Raw genomic sequence first — 20,471 nt, 5'->3', positions numbered from 1 at the left:
TCTATAAATTTTATTACAAAATTAGACATTTATTTTTGTCTCTTTTTTTATTGAAGGATCGCTTGAACGGATTGACTGCTCTAGCTATTCATCATGATATTCCAATCACAGCTGATGAAGTCATAGATGAGTTATCGAAAAAATCCCGAAAACTTGATTGTCTTCTTTAATTGATGCAAGAATTTTTTTGCATATTGAGGGCATCCAAGTGAAAAAATGTATCCGTAATTTTTTGTTTGTTTATATAGAGTATGGTAAGTGATTCCCATGATTATGGAAAAAGAAAACCGATAAAAATATATTGAATGTAAAAAAAAGATATTGTCAAATTATATCCCCCCCCGCCCCCTCCATCACAAAAAGCTATCTACGCCACTGACTCATAAATACAAATAAATTAATACTTGAGATTGATAATAATGAACGCTACTACTTCGGTCTCGCCATAATGGCCATTTAATCGAAATTTTGGATATATGCGTGGAATTTTCATTTTCGCGCTCATAAGCATGCTTATATCCGGGAAATACTGTGCATCGAAAAAACTTACATAAAAAAAACTTACCAATCGGAATTTAGCTGTTCTGGTATTTTATTACCATTTAAAGAGATTTTAATAAATATTTATAGAAAGCCCGTCCATACTCTTACGTCTCGCTTTCAATTAAATTAAATGCAATAAATAGATTTCCTTACCTTCTGACAATAACACAAAACAAATTATCCGTTAAGAAATGCTTTTTTGATTATATTAATTTATTTCGGAGTTCAAAAAACTTTAAACTAGTATTTTTCAAGGAAATTAATTTTTTAAACATATTTTAAAAATACACTCAGCAATTATGTATATCACACGCCAGTAGCGCCAAATACCTAGGATCGACCCTGGATGGTAACTCAGGTGGAATTTGATATAATATCTGAAATTTCAAAAACTTTATTGGCTAATTTGCAGAAACTTAAACCTGTCAATAAAAACGAAATTCTTATCTAAAGGGGTATTTCATTCGACATTTTTCAATTTCAGACTAACTCAAGTTGAACCATGGAAAGCTACACAATCGAGCAACGCGTTAAAGTTATTCAGGCTTATTATGAAAACAGGCGTTCAAATCAAAATGCATATCAAAGAAAATCATCTTCAGTGATGAGGCACATTTTCACCTCAGTGGATTCGTCAATAAGCAGAATTGCCGCATTTGGGCGAATGATAATCCAAGAGTGATTGCCGAAAAACAATGCACCCACAAAGAATGACTGTTTGGTGCGGTTTATGGGCCGGCGGCATCATTGGGCCGTATTTTTTCCAAAATGAGGCCAGTCAGGCAGTTACTAGTGTTCGCTATCGTAAGGTGATAACGAACTTTTTATGACCCGAATTGGAAGATATGGATGTGGACGATATGTGGTTTCAACAGGACGGTGCCACTTGTCACACAGCTAACGAAACAATGGCTCTTTTGCGCGAAAAATTTGATGGCCGACGTCGATAAGCCAGCAACAATTCAAGAGCTAAAGGATGAGATAATTTGGAACATTAACGGCATAGAACCTCAATTATGCCTCAGCGTCATCCAAAAATTGTGCCAATCGGATAGAGGTGTGCCGCCGAGGCCGCGGCGCCATTTGGCCGATATTTTGTTACATACGTAATTGAGTCATACCAATATTATCATAATAAAGAAATTGATAATAATTAAAAAAAAAATTGTATTTTATTCAAAATCAATACCGGCCCTTGAAACTTAACCTCCCTTTATAATCAAGTTCTTAAGCCTGTTTGAACATACGGCATTCAGCTATGGGGTTGTACTGCCAAAACAAAATTTGATATCATACAACGATTCCAGAAAAAAGTTATTAGAACCATTGTAAATGCGCCCTGGTACGTACGCAAATGAGATTTGCATAGAAACCTAGAGGTAAAAATGGTTGTCGAAACAATTGGTCTGTATGCGCTTAAATACAAAATTACTTATTAGTTTAGTTTATAACTATAAAAAAATGAAATTAAATTATTTTTATTTCATAACTTCATTTAAAGAATAAAAGTTAAAAATTCTAAACTGACCCCTAGAGCTTGACAGAAAAATGAGAAAGAAGAAGAAGAGTTTTCCTTGTATTTACTGTATAGGATTTGCGTTGAAGTACGAACACACAACACTTCGCGCAAAACAATTCAAAATACACAAACCAGTTTGCCCGTTTCGCTTATTTTTTTTTTTTTTGCATTTGCTCTAGTGCAAACAGCACCATCGCATTTTTTTTCTTTAGTTTTTTTTATTTGATCTTTGAATTGTCAAACTTTGTTTAAGTTATTCTGAACAGTCAACCTTTGTTTAAAGATTTTGACATTCTAGAGGTCAAAAGCAAAAACAAAATAAATTCCGCATAAATTTGGTTGTTTTTTGGCTTTTGACTGCAAAAATTAATAAACCTTAAAAACTCGGTGTTAATTATAATTGAAGTAAATAAGAAATCATCGCGGAAATTGCATAGCCAACCAACATTTTGGGGTTTTATTAAAATTGTCTACAACAGACAGGGACACAAATTTTTTGTGTTTTTTGCGTTCATATGTAAAACAAAAAAATCCCTAGAAACTTTGTATAGTACGTACCACCCATAACAATAAAATTCACTGAAACTTGGTTTTTGAGTAGGTCAGCTGCATTTATTACTTAATTACTTATTATTTTTTCATATATTAAGCTTTTCTTTTTACTAAAAAAAAATGGAATCAATAATTTTGAATTTTTAAAATGTACTCATGCGCATTTTCAATATATGTAGTAGTACGCTGACTTCCATTTTAAAGTTTGGATACCGCTGCTTTGGAATGTCAGTAGCATGTATTCTCCAGAGAACGGTAATGTATAATATTTAACGTTCTCTGTATTCTCTTGTTAATCGAATTCTCGATACCAGTGATCGGCAAGCTGAATACGCAGCATGGTTGTAATTTAGTTCTTTTTTCTATTTCTTTGATCTGTTAATTGATACATTTTATTTAAATTACTCTAAACTGTAAATCTTTGTTTATAAATTTTGATATATTCTAAGTACCACAAACATAAACAAATGCATTCCTCTTCTACTGCTACCTCTTTAAATATCTTGGCGTCTGCTCTCTTAGTATGGTGCTCTAGTCAACACAAAGTAAAATGTAGCAAAATCTGGTAATATAGTGAACAGTTTAAATAATATAAGGAGTCGAATCTGCAGCTCTATTGTTACTAACTTGTTGATGTACCTTGAGAGCAACCAATAATCCTTTCTTTCATCTTTAAAGTGACTATGCAACGGGCATAACAGAGAACGTTAACGTTCTCTGGGCATAACAATCAGTCGAAACAGTAAACGTTTCATTGGCGAACATGTTCGTATATGTATTTACCACATTAGGCAAATGTTTAAAGCTTTTTTATTTCGCATGAGCTGGCAATGCCTTTATTGTTTGGCTTGTTTATAATGCCGCGCAAAAGCGAAAGAATATCTACTTCTGCAAAAGATGTGAAAATTAAAGTAAAATTGTCTCCACATAATGTTAATCCGAATAAAGTTTATCCAACACTTCGTCCTTCAAACGCAAGTGTTAAAATAGAAACATTTAAACAATCCAAATCAGAGAAGAGCTGTCATACAAAACCAGTGGCAAACAAACGCCCAAGAAGTCGTCGAGAAATGTCAGGCACAGTAGAGGATGATGAGGCTGGACCCTCTATTAGAAGGCGTAAGGCTTTAGATGAAAATAAAGAAAATGACGAGGTTAAAGACGAATCGGCGGAAAAAAAATCTAAATTCGATTCCATTGATGACAAAGTTTTGGATAATGGTAAAATTTTGTCAAAAGTTGAAACAACTACGGAGCCTATGCAGGATGACAAACAGACTGTACATATTGAACGAAAAATGTGCATTGAACCACAGACGGTTGCGTCTGTTACTGAAGAAAATTTAGACACTAAAAAAATGGGTCAGGAAGGTTTTGAACAACAAGAAGCTGGTGTTCCTAAAGAATCGAGTGCTACTGAATCGCCAAACAAAGAAAACAGAAATGTACACAGATCGGCATCCATTGATAAACTCACAACGCTTTTCTCAAATTTGTATCTAAATTCAATGCAACGCTTGTGTATGGAGTTTCCGCCACGCTGCGCGGACGATTTGGTATACTGCCGAAAACAGCATTTCCAGCAACGATTTAAAGAGATGGACAAACCAAGTGAAGCTCGTTTAATGCAGCTACGGTGTACTCTTAAACAGCAGCGTTACCTTTCATTCATAAATCTTGCTTTGGACATGTGTCAGCGGTACGAATTTCCCGGAGAGGATACATTTACTAACTTAATTGAATTAATTTTGGTAAGTTCTATAGTACCTCTTTGTATATTCTGCAAATTATTTAAAGTAGCTAACTTTTTTTTAGAGTCTTAACCCGAAAACTGGAGATGTAGCCTTTATCCCCACATACCGTCAATCCATACAGTTATTTAGCTATATGGTGCGGACTTTCCCACCTTGTTGGCGTGCTACACACACTGCCTATATTGGCTTCTTTCAGCGACCACTGGACGCCGAAAAAATTTGCAACAACTCAAAAGGCGGCAATCGTTTGTCTAAATCAAAGAAGGTTTTTGACATAATACTTGATTTAACAGAAATTTTACTCACCCAGTGCACCCCCGATGAGCTTTCGATGTTACCTGAACCCAAAACACCAACTATTGGAAAAAAAATAGATGGGGGATCGATTGTTACGGATACCCCTAATAGTGAAACATTAGACCATCACAAATGGGAAGAACGCGATAATCGTTTAAATACTTTCACAGCTCTCAAGTCTGATGAGCGTTTGGAACGGTTATTCATAGTACTACGCCTTATTTTGCAAATACTTGAAAGTGATTTCGTAATGTGGATGTTGCATCATTATCGCAAAAATAAAAGTTGGTTATTCTATAATGACAGCCGTCCGCTGGCTGTATTCGTACTTGGAATGTCAGAAGAAGCTCATTTGAGTGCTTTGGGTCGGCAGCTTTTCCAATTGTTTGCTATGGCTGTTAATAAGGGCCTAAACATTAACTACTTGAAAGTGCTTGAGGTGCGATTACTTAGCCTGCAATTTGATAAATCATCTAAAGTTTATTCATTTTAATCTATAGCGATACATAGCACTTTTGATGGTTATAAGCAATACAGCTGACATAGAACACACTGTTCTGGGTGTAAAATTTCCGCAACTCGGTCCTAATACTAAACAAATTATACTCGATTTCTTCAGAAAGTTCAAAGGTAATGTTTATGAATATCATTACACCTGCCACGTATCACCCTTGAATTCATTTGTTTTGTAGATCGCAACTTGAACTCGTCTATTAACAACTATATAAATGCTATCGATGTTCTCCGCATACCATATGTTCGGTACACATTTATTGATCAATTTCTGCAAATGTTCGGCTTTTTGTATTCCGAAAACTTTTCACCTGAAAAAGTATTTAACTACATGCGAAAGAAACGTTGGCTGAAACATAAGAAGCAAGCTGAATTGCATGCGGAAGTAGGAGATGGCGGAGATATTGTCGATGAAATCTCCTGCGAACAACATTTATCGCTACTGCTAGAAGCTCTAAAAGCATATTGCGAATGGCATGCCTCAAAAGAGTTTATGCAAATAATTCTAAATAAACGAAATATTAGCAGCTTAAAGATTACTACACACTCGTTGCATCACACGCCCATTGCTTGTGGTGATCTCTTGAATCTAGCACGGATGGAGAAAGATATTCTACAACTGGAGAAAAAGCTACGAAAGACAGTACGTGTTGCGAAACCGGTTATTGATTTGCCGCTCATGGACATCTGTATCGATCAAGATTTGCGAATTAAATATCGCAATGATTTAAAATATTTAAACGCGCTGCAGCAAAAAGTCGCTGAACAAAGTGTAGCACACTCAGAAGTAGACTTCAGTGCGTGGCGAGAATTTTTAAATGATTTTAAAGTCGATTGAATTACGATGTTAAAAGACGCAAACCTTAAAAAAGTTGTAATTATAATTATGGAAATTGTCGTTTTTGTTATATAGTACATACATAACAGCGAAAGCTGGGCTTAGTTCAAAATGATTTTCCTTTTTTTTTTTTTTTTTTTTTTCAATTATATGTTTAATGTTACATTACTTCTTATATTTTATATTTTTGCAAGAAATTTTACTTACGTGTTCGTTGCGATAATATACGACAGCTCGCTCAACTTTGTACAAATTCTCGTTGTTTTCGGTTTCCAATACAAATCCAAAATAAAATGCAAACGTTTTGATTTTATGACAATTTTTGTACACTTTTTTTCTGTGCTTAAAACATACTATTTCATTTATTTTGTTATTGTTATTAAGTCATATCGCTTACTAATTAAATATTTAATAATTATAACACTTGTGTTGCTGCCTGTACTATCCACTGCATTCAATACTATACTATATAATATAGTTTCTAAGCTTATTATCTTTTATTTAGTATACAGATTTTTATATAGAGCGCCTATGCTTACACACAAAACGAAACTAAGTTTCAAAATGTTTTTCTCACAAATATGCATTTTCATGCCAGTTTTCTTGTAAATTCGTCTACTTTTTATTTCTGCTATTTACACAAAAATGAAAAAAAAAATATTGGTTGTGCAAGTGACAATGGGCCCAATTTATACAGAGATACCATTTTAAGCTCATACATACGTATGTATGTGAAGTTGCTCGTTTCACCAGCACCTCGGCTTGATTTGTGCAAAGCATTTTATTTCGTTATTTTTAATAACGTTATTAACCCAGTTCATAATTTTTTGTTTTTGTGTTATTTAAATTATCTTCCAGTTAAAGTTATTATGTGTATGTAAATAACTTTTTATTTTATATGTTTCCTATTTTTGTCATGGATTTTTTATTTAAGAGATATTTACATAAAAAAAAAACAATTTGACAAACTGAACATATTTGTGTTGTCAATTAAATTTAACTTTAAGGAATAAATAAACAAAAACATGAATTTCTTTTTTAACCAAAACCATATAATTTTCTATAATGATAATAACGACAAATGGTTTTCTTGAGAAGTTTTTTAATTTTTTTTTTACTTTTTTATTTGCTGCTGTCGTTATATACATGCACTTCTGCTAATACAGTTATTTTATTTATATTTATTAAAAATTAACGAATCCCTTTGTAATATTGTATGTCGCTTTAAATTTCGAATAAAAAAAATTTATAAGTGTGATGTGAATTTTCTATTCTGCTCTTATTTGATATTATTTTTTTCTATTTCCACCGGTTTACCAAAACGGCTACGAAACTTAGTTGTATGAAATTTCTATGAGGAATGAATAAAAATGTACCTTATTTCAGAAAGAAATGGGCGCAACAAATTAATTATATCTTTAAATTTATCTCGAACCATTGAGAAATTGATAGCTCTCAGGTTTCAAGTTGCAAATCAGCTTTTTTTGTAATTGGGGGAAAAAACTATAATTTAAAGTACAGCGAAAAACTCTTTTGAGAATGCAATGGTTCTGCCTTAGATGCACTCTTAAAAGTAAACGTTGAAGATTTTAGACATGTATTGGCACACATCTTAATTTGAGCTCAAATCTAAATCAGTGTCCAATATTCTCCAAATTATGGCTTAGCGGCCATCAACGCCGAATATGGACTCCCATTAGGTAGTCCCCAAAACCCCAGGCATGAAACACAAAATGAAAGAAAAAGTGTTTTCTAATAGTGGTCGCTCCTCGCCAGGCAATGGTAAACCTCTGAGTGCATTTCTACCATCAAAAAGCTCCTCATGAAAAACTGGAAAAAACATAAGATGTACACCACAAATAGGAGGAGGAGCTCGGCTAAGCACCCAACAAAAGATGTAAGCGGCAATTATATATATATGTATATACACAGGACTTAGCGTATTGACTTGGGCGCGAATAAAGCCCATATATATTCATATTTTCCACTATTAGCAAGCCACAACAATCCTTTGGAAATTTTGTTCTTTTTAACTTTTATGAGCGGCATTTACCAAACTTTTGTTATTTGCGAGTAGTCTCGATTTCGATTGTATCTGATTGTAAACTGAGAACAACTATTCAAAATATTGTGCTGAAAAATCGAAAGCATTCCGTGTCAAAACAACAAAATCAATATACTCTTCTTGTAATTGAATAAAAAATTGCTGCCCAGACTTTCATTAATTTGCGCAATATTTTATTTTATGGTTTTATGGTTGTCTTCTTTTAAGCATTCATTGCGACGCATTGTGTGGGTGTATATTTGCACATATCCACCTACATACATATTTGCGCAACGCATTCCATGTTAATCCACTGTTCTTGTTAATTCCTTTTCAATTATTAAGTTTTGTTTAAATTTGTGTTTTTGTGTTTAAATAGTGTAATACTCGCAATGCTTTTGCACATTTTTTAATACATTTAAATACTCTATACATTATTAAATATAATGCATCTATTCATATGAGGCTCTAAATTTTCCATCAAATATAATTCGAAGCCAAATTCCAATACTTTTTAATTTAACTTTTTACACGTTTAACCTGCGTATGATGCCTTCGGCGCCAAATTCTACGATAAATATTTATAATATAATACCCACGTGACTTTGTATGTCATATAACTACATATAGTATGTACATATGTATGTATGTAATCTCGAATTAGCACATTTATACATTTACAATTACATTTATCAGCTATTTGTATTTTATTTAGTTATACTAAATATGTATATGTATATGCATGTGTAAAGTATACAAGTATATAAATTGATGCGCGAATTCTACATACAAGTAATTAAAATACACTCATACACCCATTACTATATCCACTACATCCTAAATAGGCCATTCGTTATCCTTTTTTGTTTATTTTAATTGTTCGTCCTAAATTGCTGTAAAAATTCTAAATATTATACTTAAGCCTATCTCACTACGTTTCATTTGCATGCGCGATTTAAATAGCATTTTTTTATAAATTAACTAAAGCAAATATTATGTTATTCAAAAGGCTCCGTACGATCATATACTCAAATGCATATTATATGTTAAAAGAGGATTGCCTTTGTCTTTGAAAAAAAAAAAAAAATTAATTATAAGTATCCTTTTCGGATTGACGCAAATATCAGCGATGAGTAAACCAACGAAAAAAGCAGCAAATTGTAGAAGAAAGGATTGCAAAAAGGAACACTCAAGTGATCCAAAATAATGCATGCAAGATATACAGTGACTCAACGGACGAATGAATAAAAAATAAAGTTAAAATTTTGTTCCATCACTTTATTTTTTAAATTTCTAAGACATACATCCTCAAAACTTTTTCTTGACCAGGCGAAATCATTGGGACATAATTCATGTACATAATATGTATATTCCATCAATTAGCTTGGAAAAGGGGAAATAGAAATTAAAAACATAAATAACAGGAAAAAAATTTAAATATTTTAAATATTTCGTGGGAAGGAGCTCAAACCTTTCTATCAATGGATCTGAATTTTCTCTTGGTGGCCTTAACTCTAGAAAGTGGCCGCGTCTATTAGAAAATGGCGGGAAGTAAGCTGAATCGCTTCATGTTTTTTAACTTTCACTGAGTTTCACTTGCGTTTGACTATTGGATACTAAAATATTTCCGTCTTTGAAAAAATATTTCAGCTACTCGGATGAAGTTTTACCGTCTTTGGGCTCGTGATCACTGTAAAGCGGCTTGGTAAATATTGTTTCCGATACCTCGTCGCCGACTGATTCCGTCAATAGCTATACTCCACACAATTCTTCATAAAGATCCATAAATGTATGTATGTAGTTGCATACAGAAGATATCTATACCTGTGATTTTAGCTTAAATTGAAATAAAATTTCACACGAAAATTTAAATACTTTGAAGTTTTTATACTGCCAAAAAGAATCAATCATTATTTTCGCAAATAACATAAATATTCACTATCGCACTCTCACTATTGTGCAGTAAACCCTACAAGGTCTATAGGTTTGTAGCCACGTTATTAGGGCAAACAGTCGAGTACTTAAATTTGATTGTCAGTGTTCAGTTTGAAGTAAATTTTCAACGTGCTCCATTCCCCGTTATTAGGGCTTTCCCTGAGCTCTTTGCAACGGATGACGACTTATAGAGCAGCTATCACATCGTAGCGGCAGGCTTATCACCTACCCTGGCAGAAAGCAAAATAGATTAACGAAACCAACGCAAGACTGAGTCTTGTCGAGGCCCTATACTCCCGAGTAGAGTGAATAAGCAACAAAAAAAAAATCACAAGCAGTTACAGTCACAAGCAACATATTAATAAACACTTCAAATACTGCCGCAAAGCATCATCACACCATTAAATATTATCCAATCAACATTTGGAAAACTTTTGTACTTTTTGGCAAATTCTAGCCGCAATTTCTTATAAACTCTTTTAAGCGGATTCAGCAGCCTGCAGCTTTTTATTAGTTTATTGCCATTTACCTCATAAGCCTCTGCAAATTTTTATGCTCCGAAAATGTTCGCCAGAGGCCCTCTTAAAAGTTTGTGAAATTTCGCGACTGAAATTTCTGACATTATAGGGTAGGAACAATCTCCCACATTACCATTTTTTATTACATGACGTACAAATATATTCATTTGCTGAAAATTTAAAGAGAACAATTTTGGAAATCTTGTAACTGCTGGAAATCTTATAAACTTCTGCTGTAACTACTGCTTAAACACACAATTACGACAATTAACACTAAAGTGACCTCAGGGAGTGCTTTTGAAATGTATTTGTGCCTACTACAGTATTATTTATTTGAAATGAAATTTTGGTTTTCCTTACGGCAGTAACTGAAGTGGGGCAGTTGAGCCACTGTACTTATGAATTCTCAGGCTATAATAGATTTTGAAAAAATTATAAAATCTTTTAAAAATAAATATCATATTTGAATTTGTGTATATGAATTCTAGTTTTTTTTTCCAGCGCTTTCTTGAATTTAAAAAAAAAAAACTAAAAAAAATATAGTTTCTTATATTGATTTTAAATTTCTCTAAAATAGCACTAACATCTTTGAATTTCAAATTTTGCGCAATTTTAACAGCACACTTGAGTAATTATTCCTGTATAAGTAGTTACATATGGTATATTTGAGATTCTTCATCATCAGTTTCTTAATAGCTATTAATTTACAATATTTTATATATTATTTTTTATTTGATCAGCAATAATTCAATATTAATTTAATTCTGGCGGTTCACATAAGCTTTTCGGATTTGCATTACATATATTTCGTATACTTTGATTTGTGAGAGCTATTTTTATTTTTTAAATGAAGCTGTTTTTGGAAAATGTTGCTGCAAATAAGTATTATTGCGTTTAAATTTATAACTTTTGCCTGTAAAGTAGACCAGAATCGAAGTATTTATAGTAATTAAAAAAAAAAAAACTATTTGTTGTATTTTTTAGTGATATTTTTGCGAGTGTATCTTTAGATAAAAATATTTCAAGAAATGATAACCGAAAAATTAGGAATTAATTATGTATTATAAAAAATAAGGAAATAAACCGGATCAAATACAACTATACCAAATTTGTAATCTTTGATTTAGCAACGTACCTGATTTAGATGGCTCTTATTTTCGAATTAAATTAAATATTAGTTCATTAAATTATAATTAATTATATAATTTTATAATAATATAATTTTATAATAATATAACAGATTTGTACCGAAAGTCTGAAGAGGTTAATGGTGAATAAAAGTGATGGCACCCATTTTTTCAACTACAAGTAAGTATTCAATCACTAAAATTAAATAGTAGTAATAAACTGAAAATTTAATCCAAGCTGATTTATTTTTAATTAAAGCATGGTTGGTTCCCATGCTCATCGAAGTAGGCGAAACCACTCAGGGAGCGTTTTTGTACTCAAAAATAGCATACTAGCGAAAATTGAAGAGCAAATGTTCTTCCTGCACGAAGTCTCTGCATTAGTAGTTCCACATCAGAAATTTCTTCACAATGTAAATAATTATGATTTATTTAGGTTATCAGGCCTAGTAGCCTGAAGTGAATACTCCTCAAGTTAATTATGGGGAAATTGACGTCTTCATATCAGATCGCGGATAAGTTCTATTGTTAAATGTATCATATTCCTTAATCAAGATTAGTTATTATATTTTGAATTTTTTGATTTGGAACGATGAGCTGTATGAGCTTTACGACGCCATAGACATAGCGCAGCGGCCACGCTGGCTGGGTCATGTCGTCCGAATGGTTACAAACGCTCCGGCTCTGAAAGTATTCGATGCTGTACCAGCTGGTGGTAGCAGAGGAAGAGGAAATCCTCCTCTGCGTTGGAAAGATCAGGTGGAGAAGGACTTGGCTTCACTTGGTGTGTTTGTACGAGAAAGAAACGACTGGCACACTTTGTTAAACTCGGCCAAAATCGCGTAAGCGGTTATCGCGCCAATTAAGAAGAAGAATTTTTTATTTTTCACTAAATATTCAATTAATTTTTCTCGAAAAATCACACTTTTATTAAATTTAAGGCTTAAACTTTTTCTCATTTCAAATTTGTGTCTCTTTGCGAGAGAATTTTTCGTTTATTCTCTAATGTCCGTACCCCGTCATTGCTGTACGGGAACAAACCTGTTAATTAATGATATGAAACAATTTGAACATAACATAAAAAGGACAAATAATATTTTCTTTTGGAAAGATATATTGGGAAAGTCAGAAATATCAAATATTTGTATACGGACGTTTAAGCAAATTATATAAAACCATTAATAACTTTGTGTATGTACATACATATGTATGTATATATTTTTAATAATAATATAGCCTCGTTATACAGTTAATATTTTAATATCATTAATCCGAAAAGGATTAGAGGCGGCCGCCGTAGCCGAATGGGTTGGTGCGTGACGACCATTCGGGATTCAGAGAGAACGTATTTTCTAATAACGATCGCCCTTCGGCAGGCAACGGCAAACCTCCGAGTATATTTCTGCCAAGAAAAAGCTCCTCATAAAAAAAATAGCTACCGTTCGGAGTCGGCTGTAGGACCCTCCATTTGTGGAACTGCATAAAGACGCACATCACAAATAGAAGGAGGAGTTCGGTCAAACACCCAAAAAGGGTTTAGAAAAATCACTGAAAGTCGCAGATTAAGAAGCAATTACGGTTTGATGGCTGTTGCTCTGAAAAGTTGTAAACTAGTATGTCTTAGTTCGTTCCCACGACAATCGATTCTACGTAATCGGAACGACCCAGATTTACATCCGGTCAAGGACTGTCACTTCAGCAGCATACATTTATGGGGAATGTTTAAGCCGCTACTACAACAACAACAGTATATCTTCGCTTCTTCTTTGCATTCGCCTAAAGTTGAGCTACCTAACAAGATTTATGAAGCGTATAATTTTATATGGAAATCCTCGTTAGTCAGGATGTAATTAAGGCAACGATAATGTTCGGCACTGTCAAGTATCACCTCTGAAGCTGTGAATAGTCGTTGGGAGCAATGGAAATTCTCTTGAATTATTTATTCATCAGACAATGTATCATTATTTTACCGAAAATTTGAGCTTTGAGAGACACCTTTTTTCGTCGATATTTTGAAAGTCTAAACTGGTCAAACCACATGTGTGCTCCGTAGCACATCAGCTATTTGAAATTTCAAGGAAAGTCGATCTAAGCTATTCGGAATTCTGGATTTTCCGACTAAAAATTGTTACTCCAGCAGCTTTACCACACTCTTTAGTCCTCGATTGATGGTATATCTTTTGTAGCTAATTTTCACTTTGTTTTTTAAAAGATAATCAGAAAATTATATTTCAGAAGTTAATACACACACTTCTAATACAGGTTACCAAAATAAGCAGTACATTTTGCAGGTAAATTATCCCAAAGAATAAGCGTTTTGAATCAATACAGCAAACTACCCAGATGTGTTTGAAGTTTTTCTCGTGTATCCATGTACATATTTCTGTATCCAAAATAGCTAAGGAATATTAAGAATATTTTAAACCATGTAGCTGATTCTTTCAAATACCTTCAAAATTAAAAAGCCTACATTTTTACATTTTACGCTGGAACTTAACTTTGAAATAAAAGAAAATCCAAAAAAGGCGTGATCTTTTTCCGTAAGTTTTTATAGTCTCGAAATATTTCTTGTTTACAATCGGAAAATATTAACATATACATACATATATTCGTACTTAAATCGTGTGTGTAATTATATATTTTTACAAGTAAGCAATTGTCTAGTGTAACTCTTACGATCTTGTTTTTACAAAATAAAAGGAAAACGTTTGGGCATCAAAGTGCTAGTTAAACTCTTTCTTTAATTAATATTAGTATTTATTATTATCAGTTTCAGTTATTAATTATCAGTTGTGTCAATCTCTTTGACAATCACAAAGTCAAATGAGATGGCGACTAACCATAATTTCAGACTTTGGCTAATCGAAATTACTAGTCTTTCCTCTTCTATGTCTATTCTCGATGCGTAGCGACGCCATCGCCGCACACTATAATCCTTAAATATTCGTATAACAGAACTTACATATACCGCTACAACTTTACCTCTTTCTTAATTACATATTTCCTTCACACTCTTCTACTTCCACCAAGTATGTAGTACAGGGAATTAAACAAAGTATATTCATATGTATATGTACTTTAACGTATTTTTGATACACGATGAACACTTACTATAGATGACTTTTTCATTTGACTGTATGGCGCAAACAATTCGTTAACAAGGATATATGCGCATAGCTATAATGATGTTATACTGTGGCACATGCGCCAAAGCCTTTTAAAAGTTCAAAGTATTTCATGCCGTACAATAGCATCTACTGTGTTTTCTAGGCCCAAAGGTGATGATTATGAACAAAAAATACCTCTGCACTCATTTTGAATGAATCAGTTATGGTACTTATAAGCAAAAACTTAAACCATCTTAAAAAAAAGCGCTAGTTATTGTGCACAGCTCAACTAAATTATAATATTCAAGTGTCCATGAAATACTGTAGCCTGAACAGAACTTAGAGAAATTCCGAAAGATAATTTTGTATAAGAAATAGATAGACTAGTAATTTTCAGTTGCATCGAAATTCTCAACATTTTTTTAAATTTATTTTATTATCTGTAGGAATATTAACAACGTTTCGGATTCACTGCTTTGATTTCCCATTATTTTAGTAATTCCCTACCTGAAGTTTGTTTTAGAAAATTAAAGTTGCTATGAAATGGACAAAAAATAGGTTTTCTTAGTTTCATTTACAGTTCTTTTCTTTTCAAGTAAGATATTTTTATAATAAATTTTACATTTCCACTACGCATCTGCGCCGATATACATGAAATAATTTATAATAATTTCATTAACCAACAAAATAGTGGAAATACTTGTAACTTTTATATCTACAAAAATTCAAAACTTTATTTTAAACTTAGTAATAAATAAAATCTGCCTTAATATGGTTTTGTTTCATACAATTCCAACAAATCTTCAACATAAGTGTTGTAGTTTTAGAAGCAAAACAAAAAAAAAAACATAAAGCAATTTCATCTTATGTATACAGAACTTTCTTCTTTTTTGACTTCGTTTAAGTTTCGTCCTAAAGTAGTTTTTTTAGCTTCAAGTACAAACAAGTCTCATTTGCTGTATTATAAAACTAAAATACAAAATAAGCCTTTATAACGAATTTATATTACATTTATTCCACCACATTTCAGAGTTACCAATATGTCATGATTTTCGTTATAAATTCCGATTTGATGGAGTGTGATTCAAGCGCGAGTAGTATTCCAGGAGTTTATTGTCATAATTTGTAATTAATTGGTTTTGTATACATGTATATACATACATACGTATGATAGCAGAATACAATACAGATTTAATTAATTATGAAAATACACTCCACTAATATTGATCTCACAAATTATTTTTATGACAAACACTTTTTAGAACATGATTAAATTAAAAAAAGTATAAATGGAGTTTAGTGTTTTCTCACAGCGCTTAGAATTTATAACCAACTTCATTACAAAATATACTCCAGTGAACACGGCAAATTATTTTTAAGCAGTTTGTGCTTGATTTTTAACTAACCCCCGTAAAATAAATTTCCCCTATCAATATTTATTAATAATTTTTAGATTTTACTCCTCTTTTCTATTATCTTTTCATTTGCTTTTCTTGTTTGTTGCTACTTTCTAGCTTAACGGCTACAGAGGTTTGTTTTTTCTTTGATTTTTATAACTTTTTTTTATTACTAATTGATTCGTTAATTTTGTGTATTTAATGAATAAGTTTCGAAAAGCATCCACAATCTCAGGGTGCATCATGGTATATAATCCAATGTAATGTAATTTTTTCATTTTCCGCATGTTGGAATTATGTCACTTTATTACAATTACATTATCAGCATGATGACAGGCCTGTTGTTGGCAACAATTGTATTTATGTGATGATATTTTGCTTTTCTTCACTTTTGTATATCTGATTAAATAACTAGCAACAATAGCAACAACAACTACAACTGCAAGATCCAATACTTGCTTTAATTGCGCCCTCCGCCGCCACATGCACTTGTAAGCGTGCCACTACCAGCACTTTCACTACTGGCAGCACCATCACTACAAACTACATTGGTTTTTGCTCCATCCTTCACTTCATTTAGTTTATTTTCGCTGCAGGCGGCTGCGTAGTCCTCCTCGTCTTCCTTGAGCATATACTCAAGCAGCAACTCGTACTCGACTCATCCTTCATTTTGAAACTCAGCTGCTGGCGACTCCACCTTAATCACACCCAACTGCTGCAGCTCTTCCCGGGTGGCCGGCTGCGCGGTAGTGCGTAATTGCGGTTGTAAAGTGTGTCCGTTGCTTTGCAATGATGCAGGATGTATACGTCCGATGACCACGCCACCCATGGTCACCAAATTGCCATCGGCGGTGACAGTACCACCCACTAGCTGCGCATTGATACTGCTCAATTGAACGTTTGACAATTCACCAATAGATGTTACGTTAAAATGTTCGATTGCATTGGACGGAGCAGCGGCGGTAGCGGTTGCTATAATCGTATTACCATTGTTTGGAGTGTTTGCATGGTTGTGTTGTTGTAGCTGGTGATGTTGCTGTTGTTGTTGTTGCTGCTGCTGATGTTGGTGGTGATTGGCCGCAGCAGCAGCGGCCGCTACAGCAGCCGCAGTTGTTACCGGTGCCTGTATTGTGGTTGTAATCACATTGCGATGATGATTCACAGGCCGCTGATGGGTGCCTGCGATCACCATATCCTCTAGTCATCCTTCCTCCTCCTCCGTCTTTATCTTAACTGGTACGTACACCTTGTCCATTACGTGGATCTTTATGTGGTTATTTAGGGTACTGGATTGACGGAACTGTTTCTTACAAACGGCACATTCGAAGGGCTTTTCACCTAAATTAAAAAAAGTAAAAACAATTTATTTTGTATTTTTACTGATCTATCTTGTACTTAGCTATTATCACGGAATACATACCAGTGTGGATTTTTACATGATTCGTTAGTGTACTCAATTGTCGAAAATGCTTCGGACAATAGGTGCAATTAAACGGCTTCTCACCGGTGTGTATCTTAAGGTGATTTGTTAGTGTGGACGATTGACGGAAGGTCTTATCACAAACGTTACATTTGTATGGTTTTTCTCCGGTATGTATTTTCACGTGATTTGTGAGCGTGCTCAGTTGTCGAAATCGTCGGTCGCATACACTACAAAGGAAAGGTTTTTCGTGACCACCCCCGCTACTGCTGCCACTACCACCTCCACCGCCGCTGCCCACGCCACCTCCGCCGCTCGTACTACTGCCAGCACTATGTCCATTTGCCACCACTTCACGCCCCCCAAAATGCTGTTCTGAGAGTGCTGGACTATGTGCCGCTGAAGCCACTAAGTGTGCCAAGGGGTGTTGTTGCAAAATAGTTGTAGCACTACCACCATTACCACCAGTTGCAGCTTGTTGTTCAACGGCGGCAGCTTGGGCGGCTGCCGCTTGAGCCGCAGCCATAGCGGCTGCTTGTGCGGCAACATGTGCTTCTGAATTAGCTGCAGCCAGATGCACATTGAACGGAATTGGAATTTCTGTTGTAGTTGTGGCTTGATGTTGCTGCTGTTGTTGCTGGGATTGCTGCTGCTGCTGATGGTGTGATCCCGCGGTATTCTCATTGTTATTGTTGCTGTTATTAGTATTGTTGTTGTTATTGTTAGCATTCGCTGCAGCATTATTCGGCGATGATGACACAATCACAATCTCGCAATTCCCCATTGCAGCCGAAGCCGCATGAGCGTGTTGTAAATTCTTTATATGCATTGTTGCAAAGATATTTTTTATTATGCGGCTCTAATATTTCGAGTTACCACTTTTAATGTGCACCTTTTGGTCTACAAAAATTCAGATCTATTTTTGAATTTTTATATAGTTACTGCTTTTTGGAAGTGGCGTCGCTGACTTCTTTTTAATTTATTTCAAAGAATAGCCTGCGCACACAATGCTTACAGAAACTGCAGGCATAACAAATAAATCGTTGATAAGAGAGGATATGGATAAGCAATCTGCAATAAAAAATTACATACTGTAAATAAATCAATTCATATATTTGAGTAAGTATTATAAGTATCATTATTTTGAATCTACTACTATGATTTTACTTTTCTTCATTTTAAAATAAAAAACTTGTGATACACAGATCATTTAAAATATACTTAATTTTAATTTCATTAACAATATATCGATGTCAGGTATTCAATATGAGCGGTAACTAACGAGCAGTCCCTTTAATTATGGAGCCCAGCAACCAAATAACTGAACCAAGGTAAAAACTATAGATTAATCTACATATATGACAACACGTTCCTATGTTGCAGAATTGCTACATAGATGTATCTCATTGTTCGCCACGTTGTTGTTATAGCATTAGATGCACATAGAGAGAGGCGGAAGGAGAAACTAGCTACGAAGTTTTTAAATCGGTTTATAATATTCATTAGTTACTTCTCGCTCATGTTTCGCGTTGACCTCTTAATGAAGTTTGATTTGCATAAAATAAAAAATATGTTTAATTCTCCAAAACCTTCAAAAGAAATTACAATACAACAGAGCTATTCGCTTAGCTTCGACGTTACGATTACGGTTATGACGACGGCGCTTAAGTGGTGACGATGATAAGTCAGCAACGTCGCGCATTGGACCATGTGGCTTAGTAACTTTCAATAACAGTAACAGTGATCAAAGTAATGGTATGATCAACGTTGTAAAACATTGTATCAACAGCATTTGTATGTAAGTTTTTAGAAGCAAAAGCGACAAGTATCAAAAATGATATTGAATGGAATGCTAAATACGCGCAGCACGCTGCGGTGGCAGGCGCTTTGTAAAAATGACAGCACACTGTGACCGCTGCCATGTGCACATAATCGAATATCATTACGTCTGAACGGGGGGGAAAAAGTGGTAAAAACACTCGCATAATCGGCCGACCCCTATACCAGAGGGGCTATTCGTTCCGTGCCATCCCATCGTTATTGCCATAATCACGTTTTTGGCGAATCGAAAAAGTATAAGAAAAAAGGAATATATTCAACAAACCCGATTTGTGAAGTAGTTTTTCCACTTCGGCCGTTGACGTCGTCGTTGCGACCATCACCACATTAGCCGCACGGTGCACGCTCACTACATATCGCATAGCCCACCGACCGTACCCCGTTCGCGTAACGATACATAGCAGACACACAACAGCCGACGAGATTCGTTGCTGTCAATACGCCGAACGAACACTTTGCAGTTTTGAGGTTAGGAATACACTCACTTCCCCATTCATCAACTGCAAAACGCGATCGGCTCACAAAAATTCATCAGCGCTTTACACTGCTAGCTCGCGTAGGCCGCCGCTAATTCGCCCCGCCCCTCTTGTTTCACAAAATATCTTTATACCCATAACACTCCTTCCATTTGACCCACCTACCTTCTTGCACTACCTGGTGAGGACATGCAGTGAAAATAGACTCCAATTTCCCCCCTTTTTAATTCATCTTTCCAGTTTTTCAACTTGCAAAACTCATGCCTGCTCCGTATTAGTATTTGCTCGCATATAAATTTCTTTCCTATGCACTTTCTTTGCCGATGCACTTCATTTATTAAGAATGTGATAATTTCCGCAAATAAAAATATTTTCTGCTTTGTACAAAAAATATGAAGTTACAAAATTGAGTTGGGTTTTTTCTTCATTCGCAGGCACCAGACACACACAATTTTCCTTTGACGTTTGTTTGTTAATAAAGGAGCTGCCAGATGAGAGCGATCAAACTTAACGGAGTTATCGATAATCACATAAATATAACATGCAGAGTTGCTCAGGGTGAAATTTATATTGAATTGCTAATTTGGTAACA

General features: G+C 34.3%; 3 protein-coding genes across 4 annotated transcripts; 1 reads left to right on the top strand and 2 right to left on the bottom strand.

Annotated features, from left to right (window-relative positions):
- The first annotated feature begins 3,463 nt into the window (after positions 1–3,463).
- On the top strand, positions 3,464–7,205 carry LOC129241544 (uncharacterized). Its single transcript, XM_054877937.1, has 4 exons — positions 3,464–4,365; positions 4,430–5,104; positions 5,166–5,295; positions 5,358–7,205. Exons 1-4 carry the CDS (start codon positions 3,472–3,474, stop codon positions 6,014–6,016), a joined length of 2,358 nt encoding a protein of 785 aa, XP_054733912.1. The 5' UTR covers positions 3,464–3,471; the 3' UTR covers positions 6,017–7,205.
- A 6,965-nt stretch (positions 7,206–14,170) lies between these two features.
- LOC129240717 (ecdysone-induced protein 78C-like) lies at positions 14,171–17,336 on the bottom strand. Its single transcript, XM_054876686.1, has one exon. It carries the CDS (start codon positions 17,334–17,336, stop codon positions 16,803–16,805), a length of 534 nt encoding a protein of 177 aa, XP_054732661.1. The 3' UTR covers positions 14,171–16,802.
- A 9-nt stretch (positions 17,337–17,345) lies between these two features.
- Positions 17,346–20,356, bottom strand: LOC129240716 (adult enhancer factor 1). Of its 2 annotated transcripts, none has more exons than XM_054876684.1 (3): positions 20,045–20,356; positions 17,565–18,635; positions 17,346–17,482 (listed from the first exon to the last, which is right to left on the bottom strand). In XM_054876684.1, exons 2-3 carry the CDS (start codon positions 18,391–18,393, stop codon positions 17,346–17,348), a joined length of 966 nt encoding a protein of 321 aa, XP_054732659.1. In that variant the 5' UTR covers positions 18,394–18,635; positions 20,045–20,356. The 2 variants fall into 2 exon arrangements, with proteins under 2 accessions (XP_054732659.1, XP_054732660.1); XM_054876685.1 differs by lacking the exon at positions 20,045–20,356 and adding an exon at positions 19,669–19,758.
- Positions 20,357–20,471: the final 115 nt, after the last annotated feature.

Source organism: Anastrepha obliqua, chromosome 3 (assembly GCF_027943255.1).
Source record: "Anastrepha obliqua isolate idAnaObli1 chromosome 3, idAnaObli1_1.0, whole genome shotgun sequence".
In the NCBI taxonomy this organism is placed as follows: domain Eukaryota; kingdom Metazoa; phylum Arthropoda; class Insecta; order Diptera; family Tephritidae; genus Anastrepha; species Anastrepha obliqua.
Note: the sequence above shows the minus strand (reverse complement) of the source record. Positions and strands in the feature narration are given on the sequence as shown.